The sequence below is a fragment of the Athene noctua genome, chromosome 1 (genome assembly GCF_965140245.1).
Source record: "Athene noctua chromosome 1, bAthNoc1.hap1.1, whole genome shotgun sequence".
Taxonomy (NCBI): Eukaryota; Metazoa; Chordata; class Aves; order Strigiformes; family Strigidae; genus Athene; species Athene noctua.
This window is the reverse complement of record NC_134037.1, coordinates 22,442,374-22,458,979: the sequence shown is the minus strand read 5'-3', so window position 1 is coordinate 22,458,979 and position 16,606 is coordinate 22,442,374. Positions and strand designations below refer to the sequence as shown.

Genomic DNA, 16,606 nt, shown 5'->3' with positions numbered 1-16,606 from the left:
AGAAGTACCAGCTTATTTCCAGGGAGTCTAATGCATATGTTAAGTACCTGCCTATTTCCAGGACGTCTAATGCACACATTGTGAGTCTACCTCCACGCACGCAGACTTTCTTATCTTGTCTGTACAAAGCATACTGAATTGGGGAAGGGTTGCTCTTTGGCACATAACCTTGCTTATCTTGTCTGTAAAAAGCTTGTACAGAGGAGCCAGTTATTGGTATATTAACTAAATTGTTTAAGTCTTTGGTATCAGTAGCTGGTCTAAATCCACAGAACAAATGTTCTATTTTAATATTCTATCCTAGTTTAATTTGGTTTAAATAAATTTAAACTATTGAGCTTTACCTCACTTTACAATAGTCTAGAATTTATGATTAAAGACCATGTAGAAATCCAGAATCTTTAAATCAGGCATTAAATTTTTAAAAAAGCATCCAGTTACTGCAGGATTTCAGAAGTATTTAAGAATAATGATAGCTGAATCTTGACTAAAAATTTTGCCTATGTATATATAGTCTATGTTAACATATATATAAAATAAGCCTTTATATATATCAAATAGTCTGTTATATATATCATATATGTATATTTTATATGTATAATAGTCTGCAGGTAAGGGGAGGAACTTCCTTTGAACAGTAGGGTAGGAGTTACAGAGGTACCAATCATCTTCAGTCTTTAGTAGGTAATAAATAAGGTGTAAAATACTGCAGGAAATGAGGGGTAGAGGGTTTCAGGAGACATAGTTGTTCTTTTACATTAGAAATCAAGATACATTGGTTTGATTCGCATTCCTGACACACCCTTGTATGACCTTAAAGAAGCATTCTAATTTCGCTCTGCTCTTCCTGGTTATTCCTACTGTGATCATCCTGAGAGGTTTTAGGCAGAAAACGGTGATCGTAATGTTTTTTTCCACAATGTTTTCTTCCACAATGAGACCTCATATTCTCTTGTAGTCAACTGTCCACTAAATCTTTGACTTGATTAGAACACCTCATATCAGAATGCTGGGGGTAAGCAGGTAGCACTAGCTGTTACAGTTTTGGTAGTAAATGTGGATTAAGGCTATGAAAAAAAGTAAAAATGCTTGAGTAGAGAACAAGAAGAGCAGAGAAGTGGGGCCCTGGGAAAGGGAGGATTCTGTCCATCAGGAAGGAAGAATTTGAATGGAAATGCAGGTCCTTTCTGGGACACTTGATTAATCTGCAGACACTTTTTTTTTTAATCTCTTTCTCTTATGCATTCCCTACCCCTTTGCTTCTGGACCCGCATTCCTCAAACTCTCTAATCTGATCAGACTGCCTGTTATGTGCTTTCACTGACCTTACTGAGCTCCTTACTGCTTCTCCCTTGCAGAGGTGGACTTCCTAACTAAATGAATGCAGAACATTATCATTCCCTCCCAGGGACTGATCTGTTGTCAGTCACTAGTGCTACTGCAGACTGTTAACAGTGGAAGTCATTGTTTGATGGTCTGAAAGATGGGTTGGCAGGATGGAGGCAGACACTTTAAGTTTTTCTCAAATACATGGATTTTACAGGTACAGCAAACAGTAAGCTTTCAGCAGCAGTACTTTATATGGGTGATTCATATGCCTGCTTACTTAATCAACCAAATCAGAACATGTCTGTGTCCAGACGGGGTTTTCTTCAGTGTTAGTGTTGGGGGTTTTATGGTCAGCTCTCTTTTCCAGAATATTTTTATAACCTAAAATTCTTAGCCTGTGTGACTGCTTACTTGATATCTTCACCTGTCCCGGGTTTTCATATCCATCAGGCATAAGCTTGATGTTTTCATGTAGGTGAATACATCAGTCACTGGTGGAAGTACTATTTTAGATGCACGAGAGGAGGAGGTACAATGTTCGAGTAATCCTGCATCTCATGATGTTGACCGATGTGGCACTGTGCTAAAATAGTGCTCTGAAGAAACACAGGCACCAGCTTCCTCCAAGTACATCAGAGTGGTAAATACATCTATAGGAGTTAGTCTGCTGTGGCTAGTTACTTTTCTGATTGATGCATGCTCTGGTTGTGCTCATATTAGAGGCCACAGTCATTAGCATCCATTTCTGACAGACAGGATCAGGGCTGCAGACCCTGTGTGCAGGCCACACACAAACCAAATGCAGTACTTGTTTCCTGAGTGTCATGGATATGAAAAAGGGGGAATACCTCTGACCTGTAATAGGAATCAAATTGCATCAAAGACATTATTTGAAGTTCTTCATTTAAAAAAGTTCCTTATGCAGTAGTGTGCTATGCCTTTAATTAAATCCTGATGGTTTAATACATGTGTCTATGCACACGTGTGTGTACATGTGTTCTTTCTGGTCAGCAGATACTTACAGATAATGAAGACAGTCACAAAAGACCATATTTGAAACACAGAAATGTGCTTAATATATCACCTAAATTAATCAAACCAAATATTTAAGATCTAGATATGTATGATGTATTAATATATATTTATGCATCCATTTATGTGTATGCACACACAATTAATGTATTATATCTACATGAATACATATTTCCCTAATACCCTATGCCAGCTTTATAAAATGAATTTGTTTGTAGAACTTATCTTGAGCTGGTATATAAAATCAGGTTGCCCACCAAAGTGTTTATTCAGGTAATTCCATTGGTCTTGCCTACTCTTATCCATTGTTGGTGTGGCTTGATGCTCAAGATACTCTTCGTTCCTAGTCACAAATGTTCATACCAAGTTCCTTATAGATCCACAGAGATGTTGATTTCATTGTAAGTAATGTGCTTTCCATGACATGGTTCTTTGTTTTAAAGTAGCTGTTATTTGTCACACTGACAGGTACACCTACTGCGAAATGCTGGCGATGAAGTTACCATCACTGTTCAGTACCTCAGGGAAGCTCCATCATTTTTAAAGCTCCCATTAGGTAAGAGGAAATTAACGGATAGGAGTAATTTGTTTTCCTCTTTGCAGTATTCTCATAAGAAGATGACAGTAACAGAAATAGGAATTCAATCTTTGAGTGTTTTACAGGAAGAAATAGAAAATTGTATGTGTACTTTATTGCTTAATGTATAAAAATCTAATGCATACTGCATGATTACTTCCATATAGTTTATTCAAAATAAAATTAAAATTTAAATACAGTACAATCATGGGTGATATCTGAAACTTTTTCTACAGAAGCTTTGCCTGAATACAATAAAATAGTGTTTACAAACACTTGAATCATACATTCACACTGAAAGGTATTTTCAGGACACTTACCAAACAAATGGCTAACATTAATTCTGCATATTTCATAAATTACTTTGATATATTGATAATTTTTATCAAAGAGCAGAATTGCAGTGTCACAACTGAGTAGTTTAAGAGTAGTAATAGTAAATTGTTTATGAACAATGCAGATGATGGAAAATTTGTTTTTCCTGGTTAGCAGATATAAACACTCAAGATACTCACTTGAAATAAATATTGCAAGTAGAAGGGTGTACGTAATATATTGGCTAACTTAATCAAACCAAGTAATTTGCACCAGTTTATCTTACATATGATTCTCTTTCCAAATTAAGCAAAACAGATTTTAAATGTATCTTGTTTTGGAGATTCAAATAAATTGGGCTCAACTACATCCTTGATTTTTATTGATTTCAGCAGAATCATAGGTCTCATAGGTGTAGCTCTTGTCATTAGAAGAGTGTCTGTCATGTCATCTAGATTCTTACACTTACTGTATTACACTTATACCCCCCCAGCTCGATGGGCCTCTGCTAAGCTGAACTACATGTTTTATGCTAAAACCATTATTTAAGTTCTTACTGCATGTCGTTTCCATTTGAAAATGGAATCTAAATTTGAAGAAATCTTGTTTAAATTTGGAGATCTTTATCTGGTCAGTACTCCTTATAAGATTTGAGGTTTTGTCTTCCTACTTTTCTATCCTAGGTCATCAGACAACTATAGACCTATAGACTAAATCAATAATGCCTTGGATAACTGTCCAAGCTTAGATATAACTTTGGTAAATTAGCAGGGTCTTATCAGCAGTTCCTGTGCTGTAGACCATATTCATTTGTGGTTGTGAAATCCTACTAGCAATTTTATGTCATCGTGTTGACTAGCATCACATACACACTTTATTACTTGTGGTCAGTTAACCTTGACTAAGAGCCAAACTCCCACCCAGCTGCTCTTTCACACTCCCTCCTCAAACATAAAATGGGGAAAAAACAGAATGAAAAAGCTCTTGGTCGAGATAGAGACAGGGAGATCACGTATTAATTAGCATCATGGGCAATATAGACTCAACTTGGGGAAGCCTAATTAAATGTGTTGCATATTAAAATAGATTCAGGCAGTGAGAAATAAAGACAAATAATTTGAAACAACACCTTCACCCGACCCCTTTTCCCAGGATCAATTTCATTACTACCTCCCCTCTACCCTCTACCTCCCCTGCAAGTGGTGCAGGGGGATGCGAACTGAGGGGTTGAGGTCAGTACACAGCATTCCTCTCTGTCACTTCTTCCTTCTCACACTTTTACCCTGCTCCAGTGTGGGTTCTCCCCACTGGCTACATTCCTTCACAAACTCCTCTAGCATAAGTCCTTTTCATGGACTGAAGTTGTTCCAGAAAAATCTCCTCCAGCATGTCCCACCACGGGCTGAAGCTTCTTTCAGGGGACATCCACCTACTCCAGCATGGGGTCTGCCATGGGTTGCAGTGTGGGTATCTGCCCTGACATGGTCCTCCATGGGCTGCAGGGAAATACCCATCTCACCTTCATCTCTGCATGGACTGCAGGGGAATCTCTGCTCTGACACTTGCAGCACCTCCTCCCTCTCCTTCTTCAGTGAAGTTGAGGTATGATTTTTTCTCACACTTTTTTTCCTTCTCCCTCTGCTGTGCAGCATTCTGCCCTTCTCAAATAGTTTCCTGGATGTTCTACCAGCTTGGCTGAAGGGCTCAGCTGTGCCCTGCAGTGGGTCTGTTGGAGCTGGCTGGATTCGGCTGAGTCTGGCACAGGACAGCCCCTGATCATCTCCCACCCCTGGAGCCACCCTGCCTCCCAAAACCTTGCCACTTACACCCAGTACGCATTGTGTGAGGCAGCTGCCACCTTCACAAGGAGTTCATGCAGGTCCAAGAATGTTATTGTCCTCTTGGTACATCATGGGAAAGAAAAGGAACTGAGCTGACTCCTGCATTGCCTTTCTCACCAGGACACTGCAGCCATTCCTGTTGGGAAGGTGACATCATGGCACTGCTTCCATAAAGTGCTGTTTCTGGAAAGAGAAAACAGTGATTAGCAGGGAGACCAGGTCATCTTCTATCTCCCTGTGACTAGAGGTGCATGCAAAAATTCTGTATGTAAATAGCCTCCATGAACACTTGAACCAGGAACTTTCACGCTACAGAAACTTCCATGCTCTTGCAAAGGGCCTGTTTCATTGCCTGTGGCCAGCTAGTACCATTTGGAGTCTGCCACTGATTACTGTTCTTCAGAGAAAACCTATCTGGAATAGGGAAGACAGTGCCATTTTAGACAAACTATCACAGACTATCGACAAGCATAGCAGAGAAGCTGTGCTTCTTAAATGAAAGAAACATCTTGCATACAGACAGCTCATTTTGGGCAGCTTATTAGACTTGCCTCCTTTAGGCAGAGCAGAGGAAATCTTTGGCAAGCATTATACTCCCCTGCCCGGTCCCATACATGATCCCATGCCTTCATTCCTATAGTATATGCTCAGCAAAAGGACTTGCTAAGTATGATCAGACAGCTGAGGAACTTAAGAAATGACCCTTCTTCTGAACTGAAGCTGGACTTCAGCACAGAGCTCACCTGCTCCTCTCCGAGATGTTCTGTGCAGCCATCAGGCAGAAACCAAGCTCAGTGAGTCAGATGATCATTGGTAAGGGACTTGATGTAACTACTTACCCTGTGGTGAGGAAATAAGCCAGTAAGCTGTAGAAAATTACTGAAAATAGATACGATTTAGGGCCATACACTAAAGTTAAGGAGACTGGCAGTTGGACAAAGCGCCCCATTTCAGGAAGAGCTTTTCACAAGCCCATGAACAAAAAAGGACTTTGAGTGACACATATAACAAGCTCAGTAGCAATTCTGCTATACAGCTCACACTGCAGGCAAGATTTAAGCATATATGTGCATAAATCTGAAGTATCTTGGCCTTTCCTTAGCATCCCAGAGCACATGGTCCCCTGTCTTCGAGCATTCAGTCAGACCAGCTGTATGCTGGCAGTTTTAGTACAGTGGTGTGTTCACTTTAAATGCAACCATACTGTCTCTTCCTATTAATCAGTATTATTACTAATTCTTAGAAGTACATCGTCAGGAGTAGCACGTGTCTCCACTGATTCCTTCTCACACATCTTCCATCCCTACACTATCTCATGCTGTGGCTGGCATATCACAAGATGTCACAACAGGGATATACCTGCCTGCAGTTCTCACCACATCTTTCTGGTTGCTTCACTCTTTCATGAATTGTGAACAACAAATACAGGATTTGGTGTGGGTTTAGACAGGGATACTGATTAACTAGGATTTAAAGATGAGACAAGGACCATTTGTTTCTGTGTTTGGAGAACGAAGAACGGGCATAACCTAGGGGAGTGTGCCAGTACTGATGGTTGTCTCAGAGCTGCCTGGGACTCTTGGCCCTTACTAGACTATTGTGAGACTGTCCATAAGGGTAAACTAAATTATACCAGCAAATATTCTCTGCCACAATAATTTGATCAGTGATTTTATAAAATATTGCAGAGTGGTTGGCATAATTTTGCATAGGGCAAATACTTCTCTCTCAAAAAACTGTCAGGTCTGAATCAGAAGTGAGTATGGGACAGTAGGGTCATTAACTGTCTGCCTCATTGGGTTGTCTGGCTCAATGGCAAGGGTCATTCCTCATCCCATGGCCTGTGGTTTCCTCTGAGGTCACTGTCAGATGGAGAGAGGATAGATTTGTGTTTCTGGAAAACAAAGGAAGGAATTCTGCTTTTTGGATCTGGGTCAGGAAGTTATTAGTGGCGATAAGGGTTATTTGTTAGCCTGTTGCAGAAGAATTATGACATCACTCGGGTATAATCATTAAGGATTCTCTGGAGCTAAGACTGTTACCCATGCCAGAGTTAAGCAGGATTTGTAGGACCCTTTTAGATAAGATTCACTGCTTCTGGAAAGACTCTTCAGGACATATTACGCTAAAACAGGCTCTCTTAAGAATTTTTCTTTTTGATAGTTGTACCAAATTATCTGAATATTCTGAAGTTGCAAAGCTTGCAGTATAATTAAAAATCATCAGGAGTGTTTCCTTTGATTTTAATTTCGTGGTTGTTCTAGAATGGGCTTTTTGTCTATTGAAGGTTGTCTATTGACATAATTACCAAGTTAGATAAATGAGATTTTATTTTTATACAAGAGGTCTCCAGTATCATTCAGCAATGTTGATTATAAGTCAAATTGTTGCAAAGGATTAAATCTTGCTGACTACTTGCTGTACATTGATCTGCTGTCCTGCGTTTTGGGGGGGTTGTTTGTTATTTAGAGATTCAGGGTAGTTCGCTGACTGAAATAAACAACCACCTGTTGGTGGGGCTCTGAGTTGACCAGAACTTTAACAGAGACCTCTCTAGGTCTAGAAAGCTTAAGGCTTTTAAAGGTAAAAATAAAATCTAGGCTTTATTAAAATAAGTAGTAGAATACCTAACTTTTAAAATTGAAAAATCTCAGTGATTCTCTCAAAAATAATATAAAAGGATTTATAAACAACTCCTACCTGTACCACTGCAAATGAGTTCTTGCTCTAGGTTTAGTGTCAGCTAGCTTGGTGATTTCCTGAGTTACTGCTAGCTCTGCAAAATCCCCTGTGATCCTTACAAAGTTACTTTCCCTAACCTCGGAGTTCTGCCTTTTTTTTCTCCTTGCTACCCCCAGGGGCCCCTCATTCTCTTTTGTGAATTGCAGACTCCTATATACTTGCTGTATCTCTCTCTCTGATCCCTTCTCACCTTACCAGGTGTTTTGGGTTTTTTGGTCTTTTTTTTTTTTTTTTTTTTCTCTGAGCATACTCAGCTATTTGTCAGGTAAAAATCAGTTAAAGATCTTTTCCTCTCCCACAGGATCCTTCCTGACCCAGCCTTCTCAAGAGAACAAAAATGACACAGCTGAGACTAAGCAAATTAAAGAGATGAAGCCTGTCATAGTGTAGGTTTGCATTCCTCATAGGCTGGCTGTCTAACTATGATTTGGGTTATCAGAGGAGGCAGATAGGCAATAATGATTGCTAGAAATCTCACAGCACACCAGATGCCTTTTTTCTCACATCAGTACACATCAGGGTACTGTATTGTGGTCGTGGAGGGGGGATTTACCTTTAGCAGATATTTTATTTTATATAAAATCTTTTTTTAATAGTCTTTGTCAAACTAATGTTCCAGAGTTTGGAGTGGTCCCTAACATGTGGTTTGGAGTCCCATCTACTTGGGCAAGGGCTACAGTAGCAGATAGTACAAGATTTACTTTGTGTTAGTATATTTTATATCGTGTATATCATGTGGATGTATATACTGTGTTTTGTTTTAAGAACAAGAGGGAAGAGTACCTGATTGCTCTAGGGCTTCCATGTGGGGGAGACAAACAATGCTCCTTGGAGAGACTAGAGCACCGCACCTTCCATGAAAGCAGTTGAGCATATACAGTGGGAGCTTCTAAAATGCTGAGTGAGGCTGTGAAGGAGTAGTTCATGAGTGAGTGAGGCAGAATAGGCAGGGAGCAGACTAAAAGACTTGTTAACTTGCTTGCAAATGATGGAGATGGCACAGCCTGAGAGAGGCTATGTAGTTTGTTGTGACTCAGAAAACCAAAGAAAGCTGCTGAATTGAAAAGCAAATCTGCAGGGACAATGTGGGAGGACATAAATTTTTTCCTTAACCTTTTATTCTTAGCAATGGATGTCAGTTTTCCCTACTTAAAAAAATAAATTATTATAAAGTTGTATTTTGTATTAAGGTAAAACCTGGAATTAGAGATTTGAAATTACCCAAATTCATGTCTTTTGATAGGCTCAAATTGCTGAAGAGGTGCAATAATTCCACTTTAAAAATCTGATTGATTCGTGGACCTGTCATAGTTGTCTACTGCCAGAGTCAATGGGATCCCCCAGCAGGCAGACTTTTCACTGGAGAATTTAATACCAATATTTAATATTTCTAATATTAAAAATATTAGAAATTATCTTCTGTTCCAGCAAGTCACTGTGGTCATCTATGAGTCTGAACATAGATTTTTGTCTTCTACTCTATGTATATAGTAGCTACAAAATGTTGTAGCTAGATACTAAAGTCGGTGCTTGGGTTAGACCCATACAAGCAAAGCACAGTGGTTCCTTCTGCTGACATCATCTAATGCGATACAGAAAGAACTCAAATGAAAACATGCTGAAACTTCAGAATTCAGGGTAAAATTCTGACTCCTCAGCACTGAACTGACAGAGATTTGTTACAGAGAAAATAAGCTTTTGCTGAATTAAGTTCCATTTTGTTAAATCTTCCAGATATGTGGAAAAGATACATACAAAACTATATGACTAAGAATTACTTTTTGACTTTTGTGATGTTAGACTTGACAGACCTATTAATGTGAAATGATTTACAGGCAATTTCAGGTGACTTCTTCAGATGGAAAAATGAGTTCTCAGTGATGATGAATATAATGCTGTGGAATTGATTTTATGTGCTTTATTGAGAAAACCAAGTGCTCTCTGACAGTAATTGTATATTCTTGGTTTTATACGTTAATATTTTACATTTCAGCAAAAATTACACAACGATGTGACTTTGTGCTGCTTCCAATATTGTATGTTACAAAAGTATTAAGCTTTCCTGGAGTCACTTTAACTAATAAAGCAGGATCATGATGCATAACTACTAAAGGAAGAGATCATTTGCAGAATCTAACTGTGTAATCTTAACATATTAACATAAAATCGACATTTCATGATGACTGACTGCTTTTAATTTTTCAATTTAAGAAGATGCATAATTTTTGAAAGTGATGTTTTAAGAAAAAGACATATAATTAAGTGTATGTATGTGTACAGTTAGTACTTGTCTGGGAGTTTCTTATTAGCTTTGTTTATAAATACAGTCCATGGTTATACTCTAAGGTGAGACTTTCAACATTAATCAAATCAGTGGATTTGTGTAACTGAATTTCTTACTTGGTTTTGACTACATTCTCAGTGAAAAAAAAAAAAAAAGGCTTAATTGTAAAATCATAAAATGGTTTAGGTTGGAAGGGACCATAAGATCATCTAGTTCCAACCCCCTGCCATGGGCAGGGACACCTTCCACTAGCCCAGGTTGCTCAAAGCCCCGTCCAACCTGGCCTTGAACACTGCCGGGGAGGGGGAATCCACAACCTCTCTGGAGAACTGGTCCAGTGTCTCCACCCTCACAGTAAAGAATTTCTTCCTTATAGTTAATCTAAACCTACCCTCCTCCAGTTTAAAGCCATCATCCTTCCTCCTATCATAACACTCCCTGATATAGAGTCCCTCCCCATCCTTCCTGTAGCCCCCTGTAAGTACTGGAAGGCCGCTATAAGGTCTCCCTGGAGCCTTCTCTTCTCCAGGCTGAACCACCCCACCTCATTCTTTTCATAGGAGAGGTGCTGCAGCACTTTGAATCATCTTTGTGGCCTCCTCTGGACCTGGTTGAGCAGGTCCATGTCCTTCTTATGTTGGGGGATCCAGAGCTGGACACAATACTCCAGGTGAGGTCTCACAAGAGTGGAGTAGAGGGGGAGAATCACCTCCTTTGACCTGCTGGCCACATTTCTCTTGATGCAGCCCAGGATACAGTTGGCTTTCTGGGCTATGAGCGCACATTGATGGCTTATATTCAGTTTTCCATCCATCAGTACCCCCAAATCTTTCTCCTCAGGGCTGCTCTCAATTCTGGTCATCGCTCAGCCTGTAAATGCGCTGATTGTCCTGACATATTTGCAGGACCTTGCACTTGGCCTTGTTGAACTTCATGAGTTTTGCGCAGTCCCACCTCTCCAGCCTGTCCTGGACCCTCTGGATGGCACATCCCTTCCCTCCAGCATGTCAACTGCACCACACAGCTTGGTGTCATTGGTGAATTTGCTGAGGGTGCACTCATTACAACTGTCCTTTTCACCAACAAAGATGTTAAACAGTGCTGGTCTCAACACCGACCTTTGAGGAACACCACTCATAACTGCTCTCCACTTGGACATCGAGCTGCTGACTGCAACTCTTTGAGTGTGACCAGCCAGCCAATTCCTTATCTGCTGAGTTGTCTATCTGTCAAATCCATGTCTCTCCAATTTACAGACAAGGATGTTGTGCAGGACAGTGTCAAATGCTTTGACCAAGTCAAGGCAGATGATATCAGCTGCTCTTCCCTTATCCAGCAACACTGTAATTCCATTGTAGGCAGCCACCAAATTTGTCATGCAAAATTTTCCCTTAGTGAAGCCACCTTGGCTGTCACCAATCACCACCTCATTTTCCATGTGCCCTAGCTTAATTTCCAGGAGGATCTGCTCCATGATCTTGCCAGGCACAGAGGTTAGGCTGACTGGCCTGTAGTTCCCTGAGTCTTTGTTTTTTTCCTTTTTAAAAATAGGGGGCTATATTTCCCCTTTTCCAGTCATCAATCCTGCAAACAGTTAAGCATATAAGTAGTTCACGTGAGCACAGCCTCCATAAAATGACATCTAGCTATCTTTTTTCTTTCTAGACATAAATTATAACATATGGACATTTGACTGGCTGTCATTCTAAAATACAAATAGTACTTCTGGCTTGGTAGTTTATATTAAAAATTTTTCCTGTATTTTACAGCTGGAATACATATTGCCTGATATATATATATATATATATATATATATATATTTTTTTTTTTTTTTTTTAACATAAACAATTATTTTTCATGATCTGATTTCCAGGTTCCCCTGGACCATCCAGTGATCACAGCAGTGGGGCTTCATCACCTCTCTTTGACAGTGGCTTACATTTAAATGGAAACTCAACTAACACCGTAAGCAAATGAATAATAAAATCATGGTGTAAGCTATATAAGATCTTTTCCCATTCTGGGCTTCAAAATGCTATTGTAGGACTGTTAGACCCTTATTTTTTGTTGTAGTTGTTTGCTTGTTTGTTTGATTGATTTTTAAGTGCATATACTGTAAAATTCTATACTTAGAAAGTAGCCATCTTGGGGCCCTGGACTTCTAGGTTCTTACTCTGAGGCAACTGTGAAGCTTGTAGGAGTGAGCAGAGTAAGATTTAATCATTCTTTAGGCATAAATTCCCGTGAATTTTTGTCATACTTTATTGAACTGTAGCAATATACTATTGAATTTAGTCCAGCTAGAGATGCTGAAATGTACATGGAATTCAGAAAATAATCTGAAGTCAAATTCTTGAAGCAAAATTTTGTGCTAGGAAAGAAAGGGATTAAAAGAGAATGAAATAAAATGGGGAGGCAGACCTAGGGAAAAATAAAAGGTCTGTTTCTTTAATGCAGAGGATATTCAGTTCTTTTTTCTGTGGTGAACAGCTACGATTGCATTAATTGAAGCATTATGGAAAAAAAAATTCCTTTCTCCAGAAAGGATACCAGTTACCAAAGCCAAAGAAGACAGAAAGTCTTAGTAGGCAACAGTGTTGCTTTTTTAAAAAATGAAGGTTGAAGATTTAAATACTAGCTGTACAAGGACATGGACCTTCATGCTCAAAACTTATTTAGCTCTTAACAAATCACAGCTGTAGTCTTGCAGTTGGGTATTAAATTTTACAGAAGGAATGCCCAGTGAATGGAGCGAAGGTTTCTCCTCTTACCTGTTTTTCCTTTTCTTTCCTACTCAGCCAAAGATCTCAGTGTCTTCCACTTACTGTACTTCTCCTAAGCTTGCAATTTTTGGAGCACTATCTCTCTAAAGTAATCCTTCAGTCTTGTTTCCATCTGATAAAAGAAATATATATGTATGAATATATACCTATGAGAAATAAATAAACAGAAAGATGCTGTTCTGCATTGATACCTCTACCTTAGTGTTTGGAGTCAAATCTAAGCGTAGATACAGAAGGTTTCATGTTTATTTCTTTTTAATGTTCCAGATAACTATCACCTTCAATTACCTTGTATTGTTGTCTTACCAAAAAATCCCAGTCTGTTCTCAGGGTCCGTATTTCTTCAGTACCTGTCTACCAGGTGCTCTGCAGACAAACTCCTTCCTTCAAAGAGCTTACATTATAAGAAGAGGGCTATGACCAGATGATTGACTGTGATTGCATTAGCATGTTTTAGTAAATTAATGCTTATTAAGTGCTAGAATGAGTGTGCCGTAATAACTTTCAACAATCATTATCACCGTACTGTGGGAATTGCACACTTTGAATTTCGTGCGTTATAAAAACATAAGTAGCTGGAGTTTTGGAGACTTGTAACACAGTAATTTAGAGCTAGTTTCCAAGGTAGCACACAAAAGAGTGTGCATAAGCTTAAAATATAAGTGGAAACACAGAGAGTAAAAAAAGGGGAATACTAAGGTACGAGCTTGCTTTTATACAACATTTAATTTCTCTGAAGCTTGACATAAAATCACATAAGAAGCTATGTATGCACCAGACACTATGACCTAGAAGTGAAATAAAGCAAAACCTTATATCTAGCCTAGTAGTGATGATGTTCCTTCACAGGAAACAAAATTAAGATGTGCCAGGTTCTTACTATAAAATGCAAAAGGAAGGTTCTAAATATTCTGAGCAGGCATGACTGGCTTTTGAGATGGTCTGCTTAGAGGTGTGTTGGCAAACTAAATTATGAGTGTAAATAAGCTGTGATGAGATCTTCAAAAGCAGTTATAAATGTGTTTCAACTCTTATGTAATAAGTGCTTCTCCTTTTTTCTTATTAGATATTTTCATGTTTATCATAGAATCATAGGATGGTTTAGATTGGAAGGGACCTTAAAGATCATCTAGTTCCACCCTCCCTGCCATGGGCAGGGACACCTTCCACTAGCCCAGGTTGCTCAAAGCCCCGTCCAACCTGGCCTTGAACACTGCCAGGGAGGGGGCAGCCACAGCTTCTCTGGGAGACCTGTTCCAGTATCTCATCACCCTCACAAGAAAGAATTTCTTCCTTGCAGCTAATCTAAATCTACCCTCTTCCACTTTAAAGCCATCATCCATTCTCCTATCACTACCCCCTCTGATAAAGAGCTCCTCCCCATCTTTCCTGTAGCCCCCTTTAAGTACTGGAAGGCCGCTATAAGGTCTCCCAGAGCCTTCTCTTCTCCAGGCTGAACAGCCCCAACTCTCTCAGCCTGTCCTCGTAGGGGAGGTGCTCCAGCCCCCCTCATCTTCTTCATGTCCTCCTTTGGACACACTCGAGCAGATCAATGTCTTTCTTGTGTTGGGGGCCTACAGTTCTCCAGGTGGGGTCTCACAAGAGAGGAATAGAGGGGGAGAATCACGTTCCTCAACATGCTGGCCACACTTCTCTTGATTCAGCTCAGAATACGGTTGGCTTTGTGGGCTGTGAGTGCACATTGCTGGCTCATTCAGTTTTCCATCCACCAATACCCCCAAGTCCTTCTCCACAGGGCTGATCTCAATCCACACATCGCCCAGCCTGTATTTGTGCTTGGGATTGCCCCAAACCATGTGCAGGACCTTGCATTTGGCCTTGTTGAACTTCATGAGGTTTGCACTGTCCCACCTCTCAAGTCTGTCAAGGGCCCTCCGAATGGCACCCCTTCCCTCTTACAGTAAAGAAAGAGCAGAACTGACATTTCCTGTAATGGTATGGCCAAGTAGTGCTAATGTCATTTAAATCTCTTTTTAATGTCACCTTGGTAAGTGAGATCTCACTCACTCTGAATACCACATCTTGTAAGTCTTTGTTGCAATTGTATGTTCCTTCCTAACCACAGTCAGATCCATGCCATATTAGACAATTCATACATATTCGTGTGTGGAAAGCTGCACAAAAAAACCACACAACAGAAAGGACAGGAATGAGAGGTAAGCAATTCCAGTTATGCTAGTTTTACCAATCTGTCATGCAGCGTATCCGTTCTGAAAAAGAATTACAGAGACACTTGAGATAGCTTGTATCATATACACAGTAGTTTAGCCATGTTAACAAGTTGCTTCTGCCTAATATGATTATACAATTTTCAGTTCTTGTTCTAGCTTGCGTTGCTTAGACATATCTTTGTCACCTCTGCTGTGAGCTTCTGTTATATGTGATGTGATATCATCTTCAGGATTTATATATATCCTACCTATAATATCAGAGGAATTTGTAGTATAGCACTTTAAGAAGGTTCCCTGGAAGACAGAAATGTGCTGAAGTGCTCACTTCACACCTAATTATTTTGTGCTTGGGCACTATGACAAATGCTATAGAGAATGGTAGTGGCAGGTACATTCATCTGTATTTTATAAGCTGTTTATTAAGCGCAATGTGAAATCTCAGAGTGGAACATAAAACATTCAGAGGAGGTGGTCTCTAGGCTAATGATTACAGGTTGTTTACCTGAAGGATTCTAAATACAAAACAAGAAAATACTGTGTAGATATTCTTCTAGATGTCCAAATATCCTAGATGTCCAGGCCCCCACTCTGGAGAAATTGGGAATGAAAATGAAAGAGACTGCAAATAAAACAAGTCCCTGTTTAAGACACTATTGAATAATATGATAGTGACAGTGCAAAGGGAAAATTTAGTAGGTTTTCATTTTTATGAAAATCCAGATTCCCTGAATTGTCTAAAAGTGATGTTCTAATAATTATTTTCTGTGTGTTCATGTGATTTAAGAACTCTAATTTAATTTTGATAGTGTAAGTTTAGTTTAGTTGGTTAAATGAAACTAAATAGGAACTTAAAATTTTCTAAATTGCTTAAAATATTTTTACTTGGTGGCTTTGTTTCATGTGTTAAATTTAAAAATTTTGCTTTCAAAAAAACATTGCCTACTTCATCACCAAGTACAGTTTTTAAAAAAGAAAAAATTCAAATGCTCAACTCTTGGTGGGACCAGTAGGATGCTGAATCTTTAACGTTTATGGTAGTATTGGTTCCAGAGTGAGAGAATGATATGACTCAATCCTAAGCATGTAAAGACAAAAAGGGAAGAGGATCCAAGAAAGGGAGGATGGACACCCTCTTACTGAGAGTAATAACTATTCTGATGGATGCTTTATTGGACCAGACTAATATAATGACCAGACGATTGAACTGAGATTGAATTGATGCCGTACACCTGAAAATTTCAATAGTTTTATTTTTCGAATGTTCCTGTAGTGTCATCCAACTCAGTATAAGCACAATATTGATCATTCTTAAGGGTTTTTTTATTCTTCGTTTTTATCATCCTGTAGCTCACTTTAAAGGAGAAAAGTTTCAGGATTTCAGATCAATACCTTTCCTATTAGAATGGTTTAGCATGTGATGCCGATAGACTGCCAACTCTTGATCTGAAAATCCATTATTTTCTCACTGAATATGAAAGAAATGTAACTTTAAATTGACTTCCAATTCACAG

At 39.2% G+C, this 16,606-nt stretch overlaps 1 protein-coding gene across 1 annotated transcript in view; it reads left to right on the top strand.

Moving 5' to 3' along the window:
• The window catches only part of SNTG2 (syntrophin gamma 2), a 306,792-nt gene that overhangs the window by 188,434 nt on the left and 101,752 nt on the right, over window positions 1–16,606 (top strand). Inside the window, exons 7-8 of the mRNA XM_074922311.1 lie at window positions 2,830–2,917; window positions 11,994–12,085. Of these exons, the coding sequence (XP_074778412.1) occupies window positions 2,830–2,917; window positions 11,994–12,085 (180 nt within the window). The remainder of the gene's footprint in view (window positions 1–2,829; window positions 2,918–11,993; window positions 12,086–16,606) is intronic.